The sequence below is a fragment of the Carica papaya genome, chromosome 4, assembly GCF_054855325.1.
Source record: "Carica papaya isolate Zhongbai chromosome 4, ASM5485532v1, whole genome shotgun sequence".
NCBI classification, from domain to species: domain Eukaryota; kingdom Viridiplantae; phylum Streptophyta; class Magnoliopsida; order Brassicales; family Caricaceae; genus Carica; species Carica papaya.
The window spans coordinates 435,267-455,646 of record NC_142312.1 but is presented as its reverse complement, the minus strand read 5'-3'; the positions used below and the strand labels follow the sequence as shown (position 1 = coordinate 455,646).

Here is a 20,380-nt window from a genome sequence, read left to right as displayed (position 1 = left end):
TAGAAAGGGGCGTTGGATCGGGTAGAGATGGTTGGCATTTAGCGAGGGTTTTACCTAATCGACTTGATCGGACGGCTCAGGAATTTTCTTGATTACTTTGATCAGACGGCTCCGGAAGATCAGATGTCCGCGTCTAATTTTTGATTAATTGTCATTTTCTCTTCATACTTAAACACCTTTCCTTTAATTATGCTTAATATGCAGTCTAATCAAGAACCATCTGATATTTGAGTAAACAAATTTTCCAATTAGGAAATTAATAATTATAATTTAAACTATTAGATAAAATTTAACTTTATCATCTATATGTATATTTTCATTAAATTACTTGGTATTAATCTTAGTTAAGGAAGCTCGAAGCTAATGACTTCAAACACATCGTAAACATTTCAGTGGGAAGTTTGAGTAATAGAAAATAAAATTTTTAAATAGCTAATAGAGTCACTTTCGATAACGCTCTAAACCTATGTAATATAAATTGCTCGACTTCTTGAATCAATGTATAATAATATAGATGAGGGAATCTACGTAGCATTTAGTAGAAAAATAAAGACAACGATATGTTTTATTTCATGAATAAGGATAAAATTTGTAAATTTTAAGACTTCGATCACTACGACATTCGTAATACTAGATACGTTAACTTTTTCATACTTGTTGAGTAAGAACCTTTAGTAACACGAGTTATTCCAGATCGAACTCTTAATATATTTTAAAATGGTAAACTTTATTTGAGTTAACCGTAAAGCAAGTCTCTTATATGTATAATTATTCTTAAGATTGAGCGTTTTATTTAAAATAAATTAAATAGCATAAGGGGAGTTGAATAACATAACGTTAATAATTGGGGTAAATTATTCCTTAAAGTACATGTTTAGTGTTTTTATTTATCTCCGAATGCCACTAAATTTAGAAATTTCATATCGTAAAATCATTATGTATGAGATTATCATAACAATAATCTATTAAATATCTTTTTATTCAAAATAGTTATATCTGATAAATACATTTAGGAGGACAAACAGACATACAATACGACTTATAATATTATTTACGAGTATATGACTGCTCATAACTACTAAAACTTAACGAAAATATAAGAAATAAAGTAGCAAATTTTGTTAAAATGTTTTTCATATGATTTGTTCTTCAAAATTGTATTCTCATTGATTATTTTTTTAAAGATTAAGATGTACATTATGCATCATATTTGATTTTTTTTAGGTTATAGTACTCACGCTAGAAGATGATTCTCAAGGAATTTATAAAATTAATGCTATTTCTCTCCGTCATAACAGCTCATGCATAATCTATGGAAATCTTTGGTTAAAACACAATTTTTAAGTCCATATCATATACTGAATAAAATTATTCAGATTCAAATATTTTTCTTTATTGACTAGGATGTCTTTGTAAGAAAAATAAAAAATAATGTCTCCTTTTCGGATAAAACTTCATTATCGTTCATCAAACTCATTTGAGAAAAATAACTATGAATGAAACTCATTTCCTATTCTTATATTTTTCTCTTCTCCCAAATTATTGGTTTGGGAATCCCCGTACAACTTCGAGCTTTAGCAGCCTTAATATGGATCAAGTTAAAAAGATAATTTAAGATTTCAACAATAACTTAATTACCCATAATTCTCTTTACGCAAATTTTAAAGATTATGATTATCTCGACTTGATTATTTCAGAGAATTTAAACAATGTCATTTCGAATTTATGCTTTATATAATAGTTTATTATAAAAATATATATCGGGTAATTTTTTTTTAAAAAAAAATTATTGGTTAAAATTTATTTAAATTTATTTAAAAAATATATATTTTTTAGACTTGTGTTTTAAGCCAAGCCTTAATTTACTCTCATATATTTCATATTTGGTCATTGGGAAAGGAGTGGGATCTTTTGTCAATTAATGACCAAGTAAGGTTAGGTTCTAGAGAACATTAATGGAGAAAAGTAATTGAAATTTTTTATTTACAAAAAATTACTATGAAATTTTATTTTATCACATTTATAAAAGTTTAAATTTTAATTATAAATTCCCCCCACAAAGTCTAAGAAATCTTCAATTTGTTGGTAATTACTCTAGTAGTGAAGTACCACCCACCTTCGCACCTAAAATAAAATCATCGTTATATCTTTTTCTCTAAATATAGTTTATGACAAAATTAAATCGACTTCTAAATTTTACAAAACACCAAATCAATTTCTAAGTCGTGGGTTAATCTCCATCGATCACGAATTGATGTATACAACACCAAATTAAATTCTTATTTGCATTGCACTTAATTATACGAAGAAAATATATATATATACATAAAGTTCTAACTAACTATTTGATAGTTATATCAAATTATTGCTTGTTTCGTGGGATTTTTAATTTGGTAAGTAGCACTTTAGCTTACAAAACGACTTGAGAATATGTCAGATTGGAATATTTTATATAATTTAAGCACTAATTAGAATCAAAGTTGAAAATAAAATATCAAAATTATATAATTTAAACAATATTTAGAGGTGGGTCCATATTTAGTGCTAAAGATTATCTTTTTTTTCTGGGTCCCGGAGGGCAATTAAAGATAAGATGACAATTTTAATGGACCATAAAGAACTAAACCACTATGCTTACTCTTGGTATCTCTTTAATGTTTGTTTATACAAGAAACCATAATTATATAACATGTAATTATATAGGTTTAGTTGACTCGGTGGGGAAAGGGGTCCCCTCTTATTTATTTCTATGTGTTCTTTTTATTTTTTGCCCATGATGTAAGTCTATATATTCGATTAGTGATGTTGATTGCTAATTATTTAATTAAAAAGAAGTAGTAATAATATAGTTTGCTTTATGGCAAGCAAGCATTATTCTCTTATACACTCTCTTGGTTCGTTTGTATTATTCTCATTATCCATCATTTCGGCATTCTATAATTGTGTGATTAATTAATTGAATTTTGAGGAATGAAGAACTTATGGACATTAATCAAACGAGTAAACCACCGCACGTGAAGTTCTTTTGTAATATTATATATATAGCACACTCAATCCCGTCAAAATATGACAACTAACATTAATTATAATATTTTTGTTTTAAATTGTAAAAAAAGTAAAATTTTAAATTAATTAATCAACTAATTCATTAGATATATAGTATAATAAAAATATTTTATTATTATTTTGTTTACCGTGTTAATGTATTTGTAGTGATAGTGACAGTAACAATAAAAATAATTATAATTTTTTTTTTAAATAACTATGACTATTGCGATAATGATATTAATAATAGTTAACGATATTAGTAACAGACAAAATAGTTAATAATAATAGTACACATAAACCATGCTACTAATTGCGTAAGTGATAATACAATAATAATAATTACAGAGTAACGGTAACAACATCAGTAGTGACTAAAATAATAAAACTAGTAGTAACAATAGTAGTTTCGGATATAGAAACTAGATAGTGACAACAATAATAGTAGCATTATTATAAATAACGATTGTAATATAAATTGTCACGACGATGGTTAGTAGTAACAGTGATAATAATAGTAGTTATTATGATAATGATAAAGGTAATAACGAGAACAATTGCGACGAGAATGACAATTGTCAGCAGTGATACTAAGAACACGAGTATTAACAAAAAATTCAAATTAAAAATATAGATACAACGAACTGTAACTTAATCATCGTTAATAAAAATTAGAGTCTAAAATTATGCTTGGTAGTAAATAATTTGTGTTTGAGTTCGTATCATCATCGCGTAAAAATTATTTGATTTTGGGAATCTAAACCATCGAGGAATTCAAGATAGAACTATAAATAGGATAAATGTGAAAATTACAATAAAATTTTCAAAGGAAGAAAGTAGGGAGAGAATCCAAAGCAATTTAAAGGGGGGGAGGGGGGAAAAAGCAAGATGTATTTTGTTTTGTTTGCTTGCATTAGCTTTGATTTTACAGCTGCAATGGTGTCGGCGTTCTATGTTAAATGCTGCATTAAACCGGTGTCACCCTCTCTGTTCGCTTAAGGAGCTATCACACCATAAAAGCACCCGCAGGCCCCAGTTCCATCTTTAGATTCGTTTATTTCTGTTCTGAAGTTTTAAGTTATGTTTAAATAAACAGAGCCCCGAGTCTAATTACACCGATTAAACATCTTAATTCAAGATTATCTTAGCATGTCCAATCACGTCGCCGTTCACCGCCGGGGGAGGGGGGGGGGGGGGGAGGTGTTCAGCCGCCGGTTCCTCTGTCGTCAGGTCAGGTCACGAACTTTCTTGACCTTCCCGGCACTAAAAGAGCGTCAGCCTCTGTACATGATCTTACGACTCTGCGGAGACACGTGTTTTTGGCAAACAGTCGGTAGAATCTACCGTGGGTTTAGTGTGTGTGTGTGTGTGTAATATTTAATTAATAAAATGTATGAATTTAAATATACATAAAACACATGACTTTGTCGCAGGATTTGGGCCCGTAAAACCTCAATCATGTCTGGATAAGCATCTAAAATATTAATAGTATTTATTTATGGAAATTTATAAATTTATTTTACGTATTTCCAGGCTGGTAATTAAGTTATTTTCGGATTAATTTTTATGTATTAATAATATTATTATTATTTAAAAAAAAAATTTGGTTAAAAAATCTGTACAGGGATTAGGAAAGTTTACGAATAAAATCATTGAAGTATAATTTAAAAATAATTATAAAATAAATATTTATTTTCCAGAACACTGAGAATTGGGGGTTGTATTAAAAATTATATATTATCTACAATATATACTGTTCCGGCCCTTGCTAGGCTTTACAGGTGGCTGCTTCTGCTGAGAGCCGGCCCAACGGAAAAAGTAGTTTGGACTTTTGGACTCACGGGCTCAGGGTTCGGCGTCAATCGTCGTGGTGCGGTTCGACGAGCTCCGTTTTGTGTCAACAGCTCGCCATCGCTGGCCGTGTCTGAGCGAGACCAGCTCCTCGTCTACTACGCACTCTTTTTTTTTTTTTGGAATCAACTTCACTATTTGAGGGGGGAAAAATGGTGAAAGCTAAACCACAAAAGTCTAGGCCCAAGAAACAGCCGCACGTAAGTCTCCCTTATTCTTCTTCCACTTCGTTCCTTTTTCTGGATCCATTTGAGATTATTAAGTAGGAATTTTGTTTGTTTACTTATGTATTTATTTATGACTCTTTGATATGTTTTTTTGTTTGATAGTTCGAAAATTACTGCGATTTTATCATCTGATGATGGATTTTCTTATAATTTTTTTGAAAAAGAACACTAGGAATAACGTTTTTTTTTTTTTGTTTTTTGTCATGTATGGCAGTTGATTGGTTTGTCTCCCTGATCAAGTATATAAATAGAGCTGTCTGCATGTGTTTTAGTTCTTGTTATTTCCAAGTCAATACGGAGGTTATAAGAAGTTCCTCAATGGCAGGCTGTGATTTCGAAATACCAATAAATACATATTGGTCTTAAAATCATGTTCGTCATTAGGATGCTTAGCTTTATTGAAGCAGCATTGAGTAGTTTTAGCTTTCCGCGTTCAGTTTGTTTTATTTTGTGGTGATGTTGATTGGATTGCAAACAGTGGTTCTAAAAGGAGGATAACTCCATATAAGGGGAGTGCCCGACCTTATGAGGCAAAAGTCTGTCCGCCTCAACCTTTTGTTAGTTTGTAAACTATTGGTGCCCAAGCCAAGGTCTTTTTTGGCATTCCAAAGTGTACGTTGAGTACTAAGTGTTTAATGATTGTGAATGTACAATAGCTGATATTGTATTGTTGGTGCAATCCCTATGAAAAGTATTCTTGTGCGTATTCCCAGTTAGACATGTTTTGTTCTGATGGGAATTAAGTTTTTAGCTTGCGATGTTATATGTCTTACATCGTACATAATAAAGATGGCTATGGTTGTTTCCTTTTTTCTCATAAAAGGTAAGCAAGCGAACATGTTTTATTATTTATGTCACATTCGATTAGATGTGTAGATGCGTATGTCTTCATGTCTGTGTGTACCATAATCAAATCTCTTCTACGCATTTGAGGTACCTTTTCATTTTACTCCTAAGGTATCTACTTAATATGGCCTGTATATCTGGATAATTTCAGTTATTGTTTGCTATGAAATCATTGAAGTGATTGTCCAAATAAGAATTGATGGGTAAGTCATCACACAGAAAGACCCAATTATTATGCTGCGGAGGAAATTCAAGTTTCTTGGCCTGCAGTCGGATTTATATTTTAACATGATCAACTCTACTTGGACAATGATGTTCCTATCTCCAGGGTAGGATGATTAAACGAGAATATTTTCTGTGTTGGTAGAGTGGCGGTTGCAATAGAAATGTCTTAAACCTTTTGTTTTTTTCACTAGTTCTGTCACTAAGTAGCTCTGTCATTAACAATGAGCAACCAGAAAAGCCACACGGGATTGAGGAAAAAATGTTGATTTTGGATCATAAGGGTTGCAGTCAGCAGATTAAGCATGCCAGCCATATTTCTAATAAGATGGATGAACACCACACTTCAACAATTGAAAGATATATGTGAAGAATTAAGATCACATGCAGTATGAAAGAAATTTGCATGGGAAAGCATGCTGTCTGTTTCTCTCTTTTTGTTTATAGATACCTGATGTGTTTTGAACTAAACTCCATGCTAATGCTTTGAAATGTGCTGCTTCCTCTATCTTACAAATTAAATGAACGTAATTTGTTTCTATGGACAGACAAAGAAGCAGGGAAAGCAGGGTGATATTTCTCTTTTTCGTGCTCAGCTTGATGCATTGGGTCTTAAAATCATCCAAGTGACTGCAGATGGTAATTGTTTCTTCAGGTCTGTGTTTTGATGGTGTCCTCTCATGCCAAATACTTACTTTGTGGACAATGCTTTAGCTGTGTATCTATGAAATCATGAATTTATATTCTTTTGGATTTTTTTATTAATACTGTTAGAATTTGCAGTATCTTTCATGGAATCCATGATGTTATGTAATTAAACAATAAGTATATTAGAGATGCTTTTTTATGTTGTTTTGAGTTGATTACTCTTGTTAATTGACAGGGCCCTTGCAGATCAGTTGGAAGGTAGTGAGGACGAACATGGAAAGTATCGTAGCATGGTTGTACAATATATAGTGGTAAACAGCAATATGAAATAAGGAAGCTTTCTGACATGATTTGGCTTCTGTTTTATCTCTTGTAGAGATTGCTTGGTGAGATAAATTGTAATTTGCTCGGAGGTGTTGTAGTTCAACAATTATTTTTGTCTTGGCTTCCAACCATTTCTTACTTAAAATTCTTGAGGCTAGACTTTAGGTTGCTTATCACTTGGTGAAGTAATTGTTATCTGCTTGAATGTGGTGATTTAAAACATGTGGCGTCTTTTGCTGCTGTTAAAATTTTTGTTGCGAAGCACTTTATAGTTCTGTGGAATCTTTCTATTTCCCTTCTATCTCAACCCCTGATTTTTTGTTGGAGGAATGAAATTCACATATATTTCATTTTGGCCTATGATCAACAGAAGAACCGTGAAATGTTTGAACCCTTCATTGAGGATGATGTTCCATTTGATGAATACTGTCAATCCATGGAAAAGGATGGAACTTGGGCTGGGCATATGGAATTACAGGCAGCTTCTCTTGTTACACACAGCAATATTTGCATACACAGGGTTAGAATTTACCATTATTCTTATTTATAAATCTAATGTCATTGTAGGTTTCTTTACTTTCTCCTGTGGGCTTCTTTTTTTTTTTTATAATAAGCACTTGACACTCTCTTAGACACGTATGATTAAATTTATAGGGATCTTGATTGGTTTATCGGTGTCAATTACAGTCTTCCAAATTGGATGTTAAGACATAAGAAACTAAAAAAATTTTTCATGACACACAAATCTGCACCATCTAGGAAAATTGTATCCCCATTTTTATCATTGTTTATACATATAAATATATTTTTATTCTGCATCACGATATTTTTTCTTTAAGAAACACACTCATAGTTCATCATTACGAATTTTTTCCAGTTTTTGCTTTTTGCCACTCTATGATTTAATCACATGAGCATCCTTCAAAACATTAACATGAGCTTCATTGCCATTAATATCTGTTCATGTTTTGTGGCATCACCTTTTAAATAGTGGTGCGTGCCACTCATGTGTTTTCTGCAATCTGCTACTGCATTGTGGTATATGGCAAAAGTATCGCTTTGGCATGGCATTATCATGTGCTGCCTTACTCGAACCGTTCATGCTATTTTCACACATGCACACACATACTCACAGGCATATGGAAGTGAAAACACACATATAATATTAGTGTTTCTTCATGATACAGAATATGTCACCTCGCTGGTACATCCGAAACTTTGATCATAATGGAGCCCGCATGATTCATTTGTGAGTATCCTGTAATGTTTATCATGCCTTAATTGTTAACTTTTCTTGCATAGTTTCCGATCATGAGAGAACTTCAAATTACACATATTATCTATCTTCTGACAGAAAGTTTTATATATTCAAATATGTTGAGTTAATTTGTATTGTTAATGTTTCTTTCAGATCTTATCATGATGAAGAGCATTACAATAGTGTGCGGTTAAAGGAAGACACTTGCAGTGGACCAGCTAGGCCAGTTATTATCAAGGTTTCTGTCTGCAACTGTGTCAACATTATTATTTACAACTACGTTATCCTACTTTCAAGTCCAAAATCCAAACATTAGTTGGTGGCACTGGCCTGATAACTTTTAGCTTGTGGAAGGCTGATGCTGATCTTTCAGCCTCATCCCATCAAGCAAAAGCTGCAGTCAGCAAGTCCAAAGGGGGAGCTGGTTCAGCTAATGTAAGTGCAGGATCCATCAAGCTAGTTATGGCTGGAAGTGGCTGTGAAAATGCTGAGAAAGTTGAGCAGGTAGTAAATTGACCAGAGATTCCTCTTTCCAGATTGGCTTTTCGTCTCTCTTGCCCTCTTTGTTTGTCTCTTTTTGCTTGATGTTGTATTGTTCCAGGTTTTACAACAGGTAGATGCGGATGTCAATGCTGCAATAGAGTTTCTGATAGCAGAGCAGGGCACAGAAGAATACTTGGCTGATAATTCTCATCCTTGTGATGCAGATATATCATATGGTAATGGCTGGTTAGTACTTTTTTGCACATTTTAAAGAACATTCTTCTCTATTTTGCATCAGTTTTTGTGATTAGCATGAACATGCTTGAAAGTGATTCTCTGCAGTCTAGTATAGTATAAGATGGTGACAGGCTATATCTTGCTAATGTATATAGCCTGTTATCTCCTGTTTGATAATTTATGGCACATGCTTTCACTTGTATTTTAGGAAATTTCCTTTTTGAGTTTCGTATCTACAATTTGAAACTCCAGGTGATTGTAGAAATGCAGACTGTGAACAGCTCAAGGAAGAACCTGTATCTACTAGCAGTGAGCAGGATTTATCTAGTAATAGCAGGCTCAGCAAAACCTATGAGGACAGAAGTTCCCCATCAGACGACAAGGTTTTTCTTGCTTTATTTAAAATGTGGAAATATTTTTCTTTGCCATTCATGGAGGAAGTTATAAAACTGATGACTATTGTAATTTTTTCTATTCATATAAACTGCAGAGAATCCCAAGAAACAAGGTATGCCCTTGTGGATCAAGGAAGAAATACAAAGCTTGTTGTGGATCGGTAGCAGGAAGATCGTCTACCAAGTTCACAATGTAAGCTTCTTGAACAAGCTTTTTGTATGACCCTATTTAAGCTATTAAGTGTAAATCCAGTTTAAACTACCGTGGTTTCACAGTCCACTTGGTTTGACTTTCTTGGTATTGTTGACAAAGGGAACACTTTACCCGTTCCATTCTCGTGATGTGATCTACAGCTAGAATAATTGTCATTAGTTAAGAAAATTTAGTTTAGTTTAGTTCATCACTTATATGCCTCAGTGCTAATTTGCGGTTCCCAAAACTTCCTCTCTTTTTTCATATGAGTTCTTTACGATTATGCCTAGGAGCTCTAGAAAATTTCTCCCTAGGAATTATTCTTCATTTGGATTTTGTAATATTATCTTGTAGTAACCAAGCAGTTGACTCTAAAAAGGGTAAGAAGGAAAAAAAGAATACGAGAAAAGGAGGACCCAGTAAACCTACACCATCCTCTGAACTTGATGGAGGGCCGCCTGACGTGGGCGCTCTTTGTATATGATCTCTGGACTCTTTGAATACCGCCTTTCTACAGGTATGTTGTTCATTTGATGTGCATGACCTTTTACTTTCTGTTTCTGATGATGCAAGGAATCTTTTTTTTTCCTCCATATAACACGGATAATTGGTGTAACATGTTGGTAACAATAAAAATTCTTATGATCGTTGTTCAGCTTATTTTTCCTTGAGAAGACAACAGGATAACTGCATTTTGTTTCTCAAATTATTGCAAGATTCTCAGATCTCCGCAACATGCTGAATTGGATATCCAGCCATGGGCTACTCTTGTTCTTGTTTTTGTTCTACAAGCAAGAGGGCCTCATGCCATCAAGCTTTCTGAGAAGAAAATTTTGTGTGTGGTCGCTGTCTCAGTTCACTTTATCCATCTTGGTTTAGGTTACGCGTGGAGGCAAACATGGTTGGTGTATTGGATTCTTGATGGTAGGTTTGTCGAATTCTCGACGGTAGTCATCCTCAGGTCTTGCTAGACGTGTGGATCAGTCCCAGTAAAGTCTGAAGTCACACAGCTGAAAGATTATACGGATGATAATGTCATGAAGTCACACAAGTAATTTGGTCGAGTCTCCAAAAATCAAGGAAGCAAGATGATGACGAAAAGTTTTCAAGATTTCTATAATGCAGATGGAATAAATTTTTGTTTTTATAATCCTAGTGTTAAATTTTAATTTTATGAACATAAGGATGAAATTATAATAAAAATAATATTAAATTGATTCCAAGTTAATTTTATATTTAATTTAAATTATATATATATATATATTTGTTTTTATTAATTAATTTTAAAATTTTTTGTAAAGACTCAGAATTTAAAAAAAAATAAAATTATGAATTGAATGCGTAAGTGAAATAATAGAGTTAGTGTTTATGTTTTTTATATAATAGTTTAAAATATCTAATAGGGTTACGAGAATAATTTTTTTAAAAAAATAAACGAAAATTAAAAAAACGAACGAAAAGTAAACAACTGAATATATTAGGATGAGATTCACTAGTTTTTGAATAGAGTCCGAGTAGTAAACAATTCACAACCCTTTTGTTGATCAGGATTTGAATTTTGATCCTTTTGATCTGAAATAGTTAATGAAATTGTGAGTTACACTAGTTCAGTAAGAATATCACACTACTCACCGATATAGAAACTGAAGGTTGGTAAAAATTATAAAAATAATAAATATAATTTTTAAATTAAATAAATTCATTTATCATAAATAAAACTATTTATTGCATACTTACCGTTGCGATATTTACAAAACCGACCTATAGAGTCAATAATACAAACATTATAATGTCATATTCAAGTAGGCAAAATAACAACATTTTCTTTTTCTTTATTTACTGGTATCCTTGGAAGTCCATAACGATGTCCCACTACGCGTGAACTAATATCAAAACATTGTCAACTAACTAGCTGTCCCCATATCCCGTCCGATATGAGCGCCAAAAATATCATCCCTTAATACTCTGTTCGATATGATGGTGAATCGGGCCGTTCCCTTATGCCATTCAGTATGAGCGTCAAATATATCATTCCTCAATACATCATCCAGTATGAGGTAACGTTCATAGTAGGGTTTTCTATGTACCCAGTCTGTCCACCATCTCCCAGGATATTCAGTAAATCAACCATTCATTCATTCACTTAACCAATCAATTTTTCTTTTACATTTTAATTTTCAGTTTCACAAATTAACCGTAAATCACGCAAGAAAATACAACTGAATTATTTTACCAATTTTAGTATATTATCATGCATTTAAAACTGTAAAATCAAACAATCAGTTAAACAGGACAAACAATAAATAACTAACCGGTTCCGTCTCCATTAATAATATGTGATTATTCTCTAAGTTTTTTTAAATTACATTAAATATCATATTATCGATCATTAAACTTCAATACCATAACAGAGAGTAAGGTGAGAGATTCTTACCCGAATCGGTGTCCGAAATACTGAACTTTCTACTACGCTTACTGGTGATCCCCGAGTTTCATGAATTTTTCTGGGAGATTAAAACACGCTTTACGTACCTAAAAATACCCAAAAAACTCAAAATTGGTGTTAAAAATTATTTTCCAGCTAATTTTCGGGTTCCGACACGGTGGTACCGCCGTGCTCCAGCGACGACACCGGTGCTCATGGCGATGGTTTGCCTCGGCCTGGCTGTTTTCAGCCGATTTTGGTTGATTTCGGTCAGTTTTATACCTATCCCTGCGAGAAAACACGTTAGAGGGTCTCGCTTATGCAAAAAAAAAATAAAAAATGGAAACCTATCGGTGGTAAGATTTTATGGTGCGGCGACTCTGCTTGATCACATTTGCAGTTGAACATTTTTCTTCTGTTAACCTATAGAAAATATGACAGTAAACACAACGGTAGAAAAATTGCATGAAATGAAAAACGGAAAAGGGCTCATCGGAGACGGTTGCGGGTTTTGCCCGCAGTGTCACCGTCAGTCTTTGCCCACAATTTTCGGCTTACCTACCATTTGTTTTGCTCTGATATGACTACAGGGGTGCTCGAAATTGAATTCTGAGCCAGTGGAAAAGTTTTTACCTTTTTTGGTGGTCGGAGGTGGCTCTAGTGCGGTGACAGGCGGCGGTCAGTGGTTGACTCCTTTCTCCATCGGCTGGTTCTTCTTCTCTAGCGGGGGGCTGACGACTAGGATTCAGGTTCTGTGTGATGCGAAATATTTATACTAATATCGCATTAATTTATATCGTTCATCGCGTTTAATCTCGACTGTTCGATCGCGTCTAAAGAGAAAACGAATCTGGATCGTTAACTACGTTTGATCTCGATCGTCTGATTGCGTCTAATGAGAAAACAAATTTGAATCATTCATCACGTTTGATCGCGACCGTCTGATCGTGTCTGATGAGGGAACGGATTCGGTTCGTTCACGCGTGCGGGAAGACTTCTGGACTGTTCGATCGCGAGGCACGCAGATCGCCAACATGGCCTCCCGCGTGGCACCAACTCAAAATGTCTTGTCATGCAGCGCGCTCCGTTTCATCGAGACTGTTGACTGAGCGGTCTTATGTGGCAAAATTTTTAAAATTTGTGGTCTGTCCTCCAATTTTTAATTTTTTTTTTAAAAAAAAAAATTCTTACTCAAATTTTTACTCATTTTTTTAAAAAATTATTTTCAATTTTATTGTTAATTTATTTTTTTTCATAATTTCACATTAAATTAAAATTTATTAATTTCAAAAAATAAATTTTTATACATTTTAGAATGTTAAAATTAATCTCAATTCAAATTATGAGTTTGGGTATTACAGTTTTTTTTTATTATTGTTTAGTCCTTTTTTTTTTGATGTAGTTTAAATATTAAAATAAGTAAAGACTAACTTAAACAAAAATCAATCAAATCAATACAAATGATAATAGTAATTTCGGATTTTTAATGGAAAAAATTTTAGAATTAAATTGTAATATAATCTATAATTTAGGAAGTAAAATGGTAATTTACTCGTTAATTCAATTATGTATCGAATAAAATTATAACTGATTTTTATAATATGAACCAAGTAAAATCAAATACTGTATAACAAATTTTAATGGTAGAACCATGCTTTACATAAATGTATGTATAATAATATTTTGATTCAAATAATTATGTTCTCACTTTATTTCTAACCTTAATAAGTTAATATTATTTGCTTAGTTGAGATTAGCTTTTTTTATAGGTCATGCAAAATACCCTCCATTTTAAGGTGTAAAAATTATTGCTCTTTGTACTTTCAACTACAATACCCTTGTTAGAAAATGAACCCTCCTCAAAGAACACTGCTTACTCTTCAATAACTTGTAAGTTTTATGAACCAATATATTTCATAGTAGGTATTAAAACCAAGTCCTATTAGTGGTGTCTCTTTCTCAGTTCATGGCTATATCTTCACTGTAGAAGGATAATACAAAGGACAAATGGCTTTTTCAAATTCTGATTAATTTCATGCCCAGAAAGTATAAAACAGAGTAAAATTATATCATCTACTGCTTCAGAAGGTATACCATTTGCAATGATTCAATTTAGACGAAATTGATTAATAGCTTTCGCTCCCTTAGATTAAGGCAACTCTGTCATCCGTTGTTCGGCTTTCTCCAGCATAAATTGTCTATGAAAACAGCGCAAATCTGAACAAAAATACATATGCGGTCTGTCTCTCTCATATTGTTCAGTAACAGGACGCCGAGAACACGTGCAAAAGACCCCGGTAGATAAAGTTCTATCAAGAAATATAGGTACCTTTATATCAACTTCTGGATATCTCAATCTCTATACGACAGAAATTTTGCAATATCGTGTAATCCAGCTTCCTTGTAACATTCAACAAGACGGTCCAATGTGTCATCCCAAGTCCCTTCGATAGAAGCTAGATCTAACAAAAATGCAGCCTCGTCTAATGCTATCTGTAGGAATAAAATTAATAAGTATAGGCATTATAATTCATCACAATTGCTAATATATATTATAGCTAATGACGATGAAAAAATGATTAAATAACCTGGGCAGCTGGTTTTCCTTTGTTAAGATCTTCTTGCTTTCCCTTCTCTGTAACTTTTTCCTTGAGGTACTGAATTTGTTCATCCTCCCATTGTGCAATACAAGCAACTTCCTGAATCAGAATAAAGAATCAATTTGTTGACAAAAAGGGAGGAGCAGAAAAGGGAAAGAGGCAATACGAGTAGGAAAACACTGAAAGTGTTATGATTTACGAGTTTTATACCTCATATTTGCAACCCAATGTCCACCATGGCAATTTCAGAGCTCCCCTGGCAGCATCTTTAGCTTCTATCTTACGGCCAACCCTACAACACACAAAAAATGATCACCTTATGAAGTCAAGGCAGAAAATATAACTTAGAAAGAAGTATAGGAAAGCCTAGGGAAACGTAATTGAAAGATAAAATCCTACGAACTTCAGCAGAACCTCTGCGTTGAATACAAAAGGCCGTGCAAATCCAGGAAAGTGTTTCTTCTTCGTATAAAATTCGGCAGTTACCAAAGCTGAAACCTTAAAATATATGACAAATACAAACTATTAACAATAAACTAATATATAAAATAAAATAAGCCACAACTGACATCAGATGAACCTTACATGGTCTCCGTTCTCAAAATGGTGGATCACTTTGCGTTCTAGGACATCTGGAAATAAACCAACCTAAAAAACAATTCATTCATTAATAAAATTTTCAATGTATAGCAAAATATAGTAGGGTTAGGATACATCCTTGTCATCACCTTTCTTAGAAGATAGACATCTAGATCTGAAATATTTGATTTAGCATAGTCGCCTTTTTCATAGAGTTTCTTCCCAGCATCCCCCGCAGCATGAAATAGCTCATCACCACATTCTTGGGAGTTATTAGCATCTTCTTCTACCAACATTCTATGAATAAATTGAGCTACCTAGACATGAATGAAGTAGATGATATAGTTGTAGGAGAATGTGTTCCAGCTTTAGACCCAAAAAGTACAAAACAAAAATCTAACTTAAAAAATCTGACACTTAGTTGACTCACATTCTTGGCTAAAAGCCAAACTCCATGTTGTCGGACCTCCACTACTGGCATCTCCATGCTGTAGGTGGTGGAGAAAAACAATCACATAAATGAGAACAATAACTAGAGAGAAAATGGTTATAGAAGTTTGAACTCCTTACCCTGGTGGAGCTGTTGGCCACCGCAGCAATGCAGTTATAGTGCCTATAAATAAGATATCATGTAACCAACAACATCAACTGCAAGAACATCTCTTCAAGATAACTGAATTCCTGATGTGATAAACACCTGAGCTGTTTTTTGTTAATGGAATGGCAAGTGGAATTAAGCCTTGCTTTGCTCCAGGAGAAACAATGGATTCACCTGTTGCAGGGTGATACAAGCACTGGGATTTCACAACCTATTATCCAGATATCAAGAACTTTACCAAGAAGGCACTTAAATCTTAAACATATAAATCAAAATAGAATCAGAAGAAACAGACTCAGTCACATTGCTTAGTTACTAGAGAAATAGCTTCCTGAAAGCTTTATAGACAATGGGGCTAAGCACATATAATTGGACATTATGTTGAGATAAAGCTCCAGTTGAAGATAGATTCAAGCTTGTATCTTATAGCCCGAATTCACCGTGGAGGATGCATACCAGTAAAAGCTAAAACTCAATGGATCCCAGAAATATTTATTTAACTTTAATTGAAAACAAATTGGATTGAAATAGATTTTTCTTTTTTGCTTCACATTCTCGTTCTATAATTTAAATCACACTCAATTTAAAAGAAAATTTCATGAACAATAGGTGTTAAGTGGTTTTTGACTTAACCTCTTACAGTGAGCATTCTCAAGAGCTGATTCAAATACTGAGGAGGTTGAGTGACAGCTACATCTTTGATGAATCTTACATGGTCTGCAAATTTACCCACACGAACAAGTAATCAATCACTCAATCTAATCGGTGAAAATGAAATAAAAGCATCATATTTAGCTCTAAAGGAGAAGAAAACTACCATGAGAAAAAGAAGAACTGCAGAGGTATCTGGCGGTGGCGCGTGAACCTCCATACACCGCGGCGCCGCCCATTATTGTTCCCTCTTCTTCCTTTTTCCCTGCGGATCAATTAAAATACAGTCTTTTTTTTTTTTTTTTTTTGAAGGCCTGGTTAAGTTACCCACAACCCGACCCATAATATTTGAGATTACAATTTGAGCCCAATTGTTTTTCATTGTGGGTCTCTCAATTGGGTCGGGTTAATTGCAGTATTCGGGTCAAAACTAATGTTTATATACTAATAATTGCATATGATTAGAATTTTGATTAATTTCTAATTAATTAGTCCATACTATAAGGTTATTATTTTTTATTTTTCTACTTAATATTTTTTTAATTTTAAATATTTAATAATTTTTTAATTCGAAAAATGTTAACCTATAATTCTGCTTCTAATATAATAGATGATAATTTTTTTTTTTATTTTTTAAAGAAGAAGTGATTCTAACTATTCTAACAGAGGAGGAGGACGGGAAGAAGAAGAACACAGAAAAGAGAGTCGGCAGCTCTGAGGAAAACCCTAATCGGGAATTTTCTTGGTCAAAATTCTTAACACAAAAGCTATACAAACGTGTATGCATATATATACACACGTGCGGAGTCTTTACGGGCTCCGCAACCCCCGTCATCCGCCGTTTGGTCTCTGCGGACTCCGATAATTTGACCAGTACAAGCAGTACGTGAACAAATCCCGTGATTTGCTGAGTGTGAATATTATCTATTTAAAATTTTTCATAATACAATTAATTAATTATTGTTATTTATTCTGAAAACAGCTTTACGGTACGTTAGGGTTAGGGTCTACGGTGGGTCTGTCTTCCTTGTTTATTGTGTTATGAATCTGTTGTCTTCATAACCCAACATAGCTACCGACGGAAGAATACAGTAAATCGCGAGCGAAGAAGATATCGAAAACCATGGCGACAGCACGATTGATATCGACGACTACGATCCAGGCAGCTGCAGCCGCTGATGGCAACGAACCATTTCCACGAGTCGAGTTAACTCCATGGGATCTTCAGCTTCTCCTCGCAGGTCCCATGCAAAAGGGATTCCTTCCACAACCCTGCAAAAACCTCCTTTCCCAACTTTATCCACCACTTGAAGACCTCGCTCTCCCGTGCTCTGGACTTCTTCCCTCCTCTCACCGGCCGTTTAGTCTCCACCGATTACGACGATGGCACGACGTCGTACTATATCCAGTGCAACAATAAGGGAGCCATGTTTGTTCATGCGGTGGCTGATGGGTTAACCATGGCGGACATTCTTGAGTCTGTCTACGTTCCTCGTCTTGTTCGTTCTTTTTTCGCGTTAAACGTGGTTTCTAACTATGAAGGAACTTCTCGGCCATTGCTTGCAGTGCAGGTGACGGAGCTTGAAGATGGGATCTTCGTAAGCTTGCTCTATAAACCATGCTGTCTCTAATGGGACGTCATTTTGGCATTTTTTCAACTCGCGGGCTGAAATCTCTCGTAGATTTGATCAAATCACCAAGCCTCCGATCTTCCATCGCTCGTTTCTTGACGGTCGGGTTGACTTCCCCAACCGTCTAAACAACCGCCTCCTACGAACCCACAAAGAACAGGATCACGACTGTGTCTTACCGTCCGCACTGAAAGAAAAAAAAAAACTTCCATTTTTCACAAGAAAACATTGCGAGACTCAAAGCGCAAGCCAACGCCGAGATCGGCACAACCAACAGGATCTCGTCCGCGCAAGCACTCTTGTCTCACCTCCGGCGATCTATAATTCGAAACGGGAAGCTCGACCTCGATGAAGAAACCAGTTTCGCCATACTGATGGGGACCAGGTCAAGACTCGAGCCGCCTCTGACAGAACAGTACTTCGGAAACGCAGTGCAGGGTAAGTATCTGACATTAACAGTGAGCGAGCTGCTTGAGCGGGGACTAGGCAACGTCGCCCATGAAATGAACAAGATCATCGCCAGTTTCAGCAAGGATATGCTGAGGAGGTTCTCGGAATCTTGCGTAGAAAAGCTGGAAATGGTGTCGGCTTCTGGCAACAATACGAAAAAGAATATGCTTTACTCGAGCAGTTCGCCGAGATTTAATATATATGGGTGTGACTTTGGGTGGGGAAGACCGGTGGCTGTGAGAACAATATGAAAAAAACATGTAGTATTCTCCTGTATTACTTATATATATATATATATATATATATATATATATATAATACTCATTCAAATATTTGACTAGCTTTTGTCTTTGTGACAAAAGAACATAAAAGAAAAAAATAAAAGTTAGTCTTAGTCATGTATTCTTCTTATTATCTTTGTATAATGCACCATTTAAATTGCTAATTAAGTGGGTATTAGAGATAATTGAATTTTGTACAGTAGATTTTAAAAGTATGTTAAAATAATTGTTCGTTAAAAATATTTTGTATTTAATATAAATAATTGTAAAAAAAATTTATCTTTTTAGAAAAGTAAAATCTATATGTTTGTTGAAATTAATTTTTAAAATTTTAAGTGTGGGTTGCTAGTAAAACTCAAAATTATTTTATAAAAACTATATATTATAATTTTTAACTTTAAAACTATAAAAAAACAAATCTTGTTACCAAAATCACTTTATATTTTAACTGTTTAGTTACGAAATTATTTTAAAAATGTACAAATTTAAGTCAAAAGTTGAGCCAAGTACCTCGTTAGTTTTGTTCATTATAAACTACAAAAGATAAAGAATGAATATCTTACGATAACAATTCTTCGGGTATTATAAGTATTATTTATTTTAACTATAACACGTCTGTACGATTTTGCTATTATATAAAACATCATTGAAAAAATTTTAATAGATTCCTTCAAATATTTATTTTATTATAAAATAATATAAAAACAACTCATATTTGATATAGATAATTTTACAAGTATTTTACAGTTAAAAAATAATTACTTATTATATATATTGTATATAAATCTCAATAAAATATATTTTAACTCAAGCATATTAATATACATTTATATGAAATTGAAGACTTTTAATAAGCAATTATAAAAGATGGAGTGCAAGTACGGTCTTATTTGTTGACCAGCAACCTAGATAGACAATAAAACGAATAACTATTTATTATAAACAAACTAATTAACTAATTTTGCTAAACTTGGTGTTTGTATAAAATGTATAACTATTATTATTTTACCACATGTTTTTATGAAAATCAAATTCGAATTCAATTATGCGGCTCGTGTATTTTGCTAAAATGTTGTTTTATTACTAGTTTCCATTATTATTAGTATATTTATACTAATTAATAAATAAAATATATGACTTTTAACTTAATAAGTTATTAATAATAAATTTACGATATATTTAATTAAAAATATATGCTTTATGACAAACACAACATCACTACTCTCATATGGAGTGTATATGCCATTAACATTGGTAAAAATTGTATATGTTTTTTGAATTAGATCGTGTTATTTCAAAATTCGTCAGTGTTCTATTTAGTACTTCAAAAAATTAATTTACTATCGGGTCTGCTTTGTTTGCTATACTCTTACTCTTCATACACATCTAACAACTTCCTCAATGAATGTTTTGGTAAATATGATTTTTTTATGATT

At 33.3% G+C, this 20,380-nt stretch overlaps 2 protein-coding genes and 1 pseudogene across 20 annotated transcripts; 2 read left to right on the top strand and 1 right to left on the bottom strand.

The window, feature by feature from the left end:
• Nucleotides 1-4,757: 4,757 nt before the first annotated feature.
• On the top strand, nt 4,758-10,946 carry LOC110814399 (SEC-C motif-containing protein / OTU-like cysteine protease family protein). 18 transcript variants are annotated; one of them, XM_022041853.2, is made up of 12 exons: nt 4,761-5,096; nt 6,740-6,846; nt 7,075-7,150; nt 7,534-7,683; nt 8,351-8,412; nt 8,575-8,659; nt 8,776-8,925; nt 9,023-9,140; nt 9,394-9,524; nt 9,632-9,729; nt 10,109-10,246; nt 10,609-10,946. In XM_022041853.2, exons 1-11 carry the CDS (start codon nt 5,049-5,051, stop codon nt 10,227-10,229), a joined length of 1,146 nt encoding a protein of 381 aa, XP_021897545.1. In that variant the 5' UTR covers nt 4,761-5,048; the 3' UTR covers nt 10,230-10,246; nt 10,609-10,946. The 18 variants fall into 18 exon arrangements, with proteins under 18 accessions (XP_088073208.1, XP_021897549.1, XP_088073212.1 ...); XM_022041852.2 differs by having other exon boundaries at nt 10,446-10,946; XM_022041850.2 differs by having other exon boundaries at nt 10,386-10,946.
• Nucleotides 10,947-14,149: 3,203 nt separating this feature from the next.
• On the bottom strand, nt 14,150-17,074 carry LOC110814384 (cyclin delta-3). Of its 2 annotated transcripts, none has more exons than XM_022041825.2 (11): nt 16,749-17,074; nt 16,565-16,648; nt 16,031-16,105; nt 15,904-15,946; nt 15,764-15,821; nt 15,483-15,650; nt 15,340-15,402; nt 15,158-15,252; nt 14,965-15,046; nt 14,743-14,853; nt 14,150-14,647 (listed from the first exon to the last, which is right to left on the bottom strand). In XM_022041825.2, the coding sequence occupies exons 1-11, from the start codon at nt 16,819-16,821 to the stop codon at nt 14,507-14,509; spliced, it is 993 nt and encodes a 330-aa protein (XP_021897517.1). In that variant the 5' UTR covers nt 16,822-17,074; the 3' UTR covers nt 14,150-14,506. The 2 variants fall into 2 exon arrangements, with proteins under 2 accessions (XP_021897517.1, XP_021897516.1); XM_022041824.2 differs by having other exon boundaries at nt 16,031-16,142; nt 16,572-16,648; nt 16,749-17,045.
• A 722-nt stretch (nt 17,075-17,796) lies between these two features.
• LOC110814339 (putative acetyltransferase At3g50280) lies at nt 17,797-19,010 on the top strand (annotated as a pseudogene).
• The last annotated feature ends 1,370 nt before the right edge of the window (nt 19,011-20,380 follow it).

What these genes read in the sequence shown, in the direction of transcription:
- LOC110814399 (XM_022041849.2), top strand. Translation starts at nt 5,049, where the DNA reads ATGGTGAAAGCTAAACCACAAAAGTCTAGGCCCAAGAAACAGCCGCAC. An exon ending in GGCCCAAGAAACAGCCGCAC is followed by an intron (nt 5,097 to 6,739) that starts GTAAGTCTCCCT and finishes TTCTATGGACAG; the next exon opens with ACAAAGAAGCAGGGAAAGCA. An exon ending in ATGCTGAGAAAGTTGAGCAG is followed by an intron (nt 8,926 to 9,022) that starts GTAGTAAATTGA and finishes GTATTGTTCCAG; the next exon opens with GTTTTACAACAGGTAGATGC.
- LOC110814384 (XM_022041824.2), bottom strand. Translation starts at nt 16,821, where the DNA reads ATGGGCGGCGCCGCGGTGTATGGAGGTTCACGCGCCACCGCCAGATAC. An exon ending in ATTAACAAAAAACAGCTCAG is followed by an intron (nt 15,947 to 16,030) that starts GTGTTTATCACA and finishes TCTTATTTATAG; the next exon opens with GCACTATAACTGCATTGCTG. An exon ending in TTTGGCTTTTAGCCAAGAAT is followed by an intron (nt 15,651 to 15,763) that starts GTGAGTCAACTA and finishes ATTCATGTCTAG; the next exon opens with GTAGCTCAATTTATTCATAG.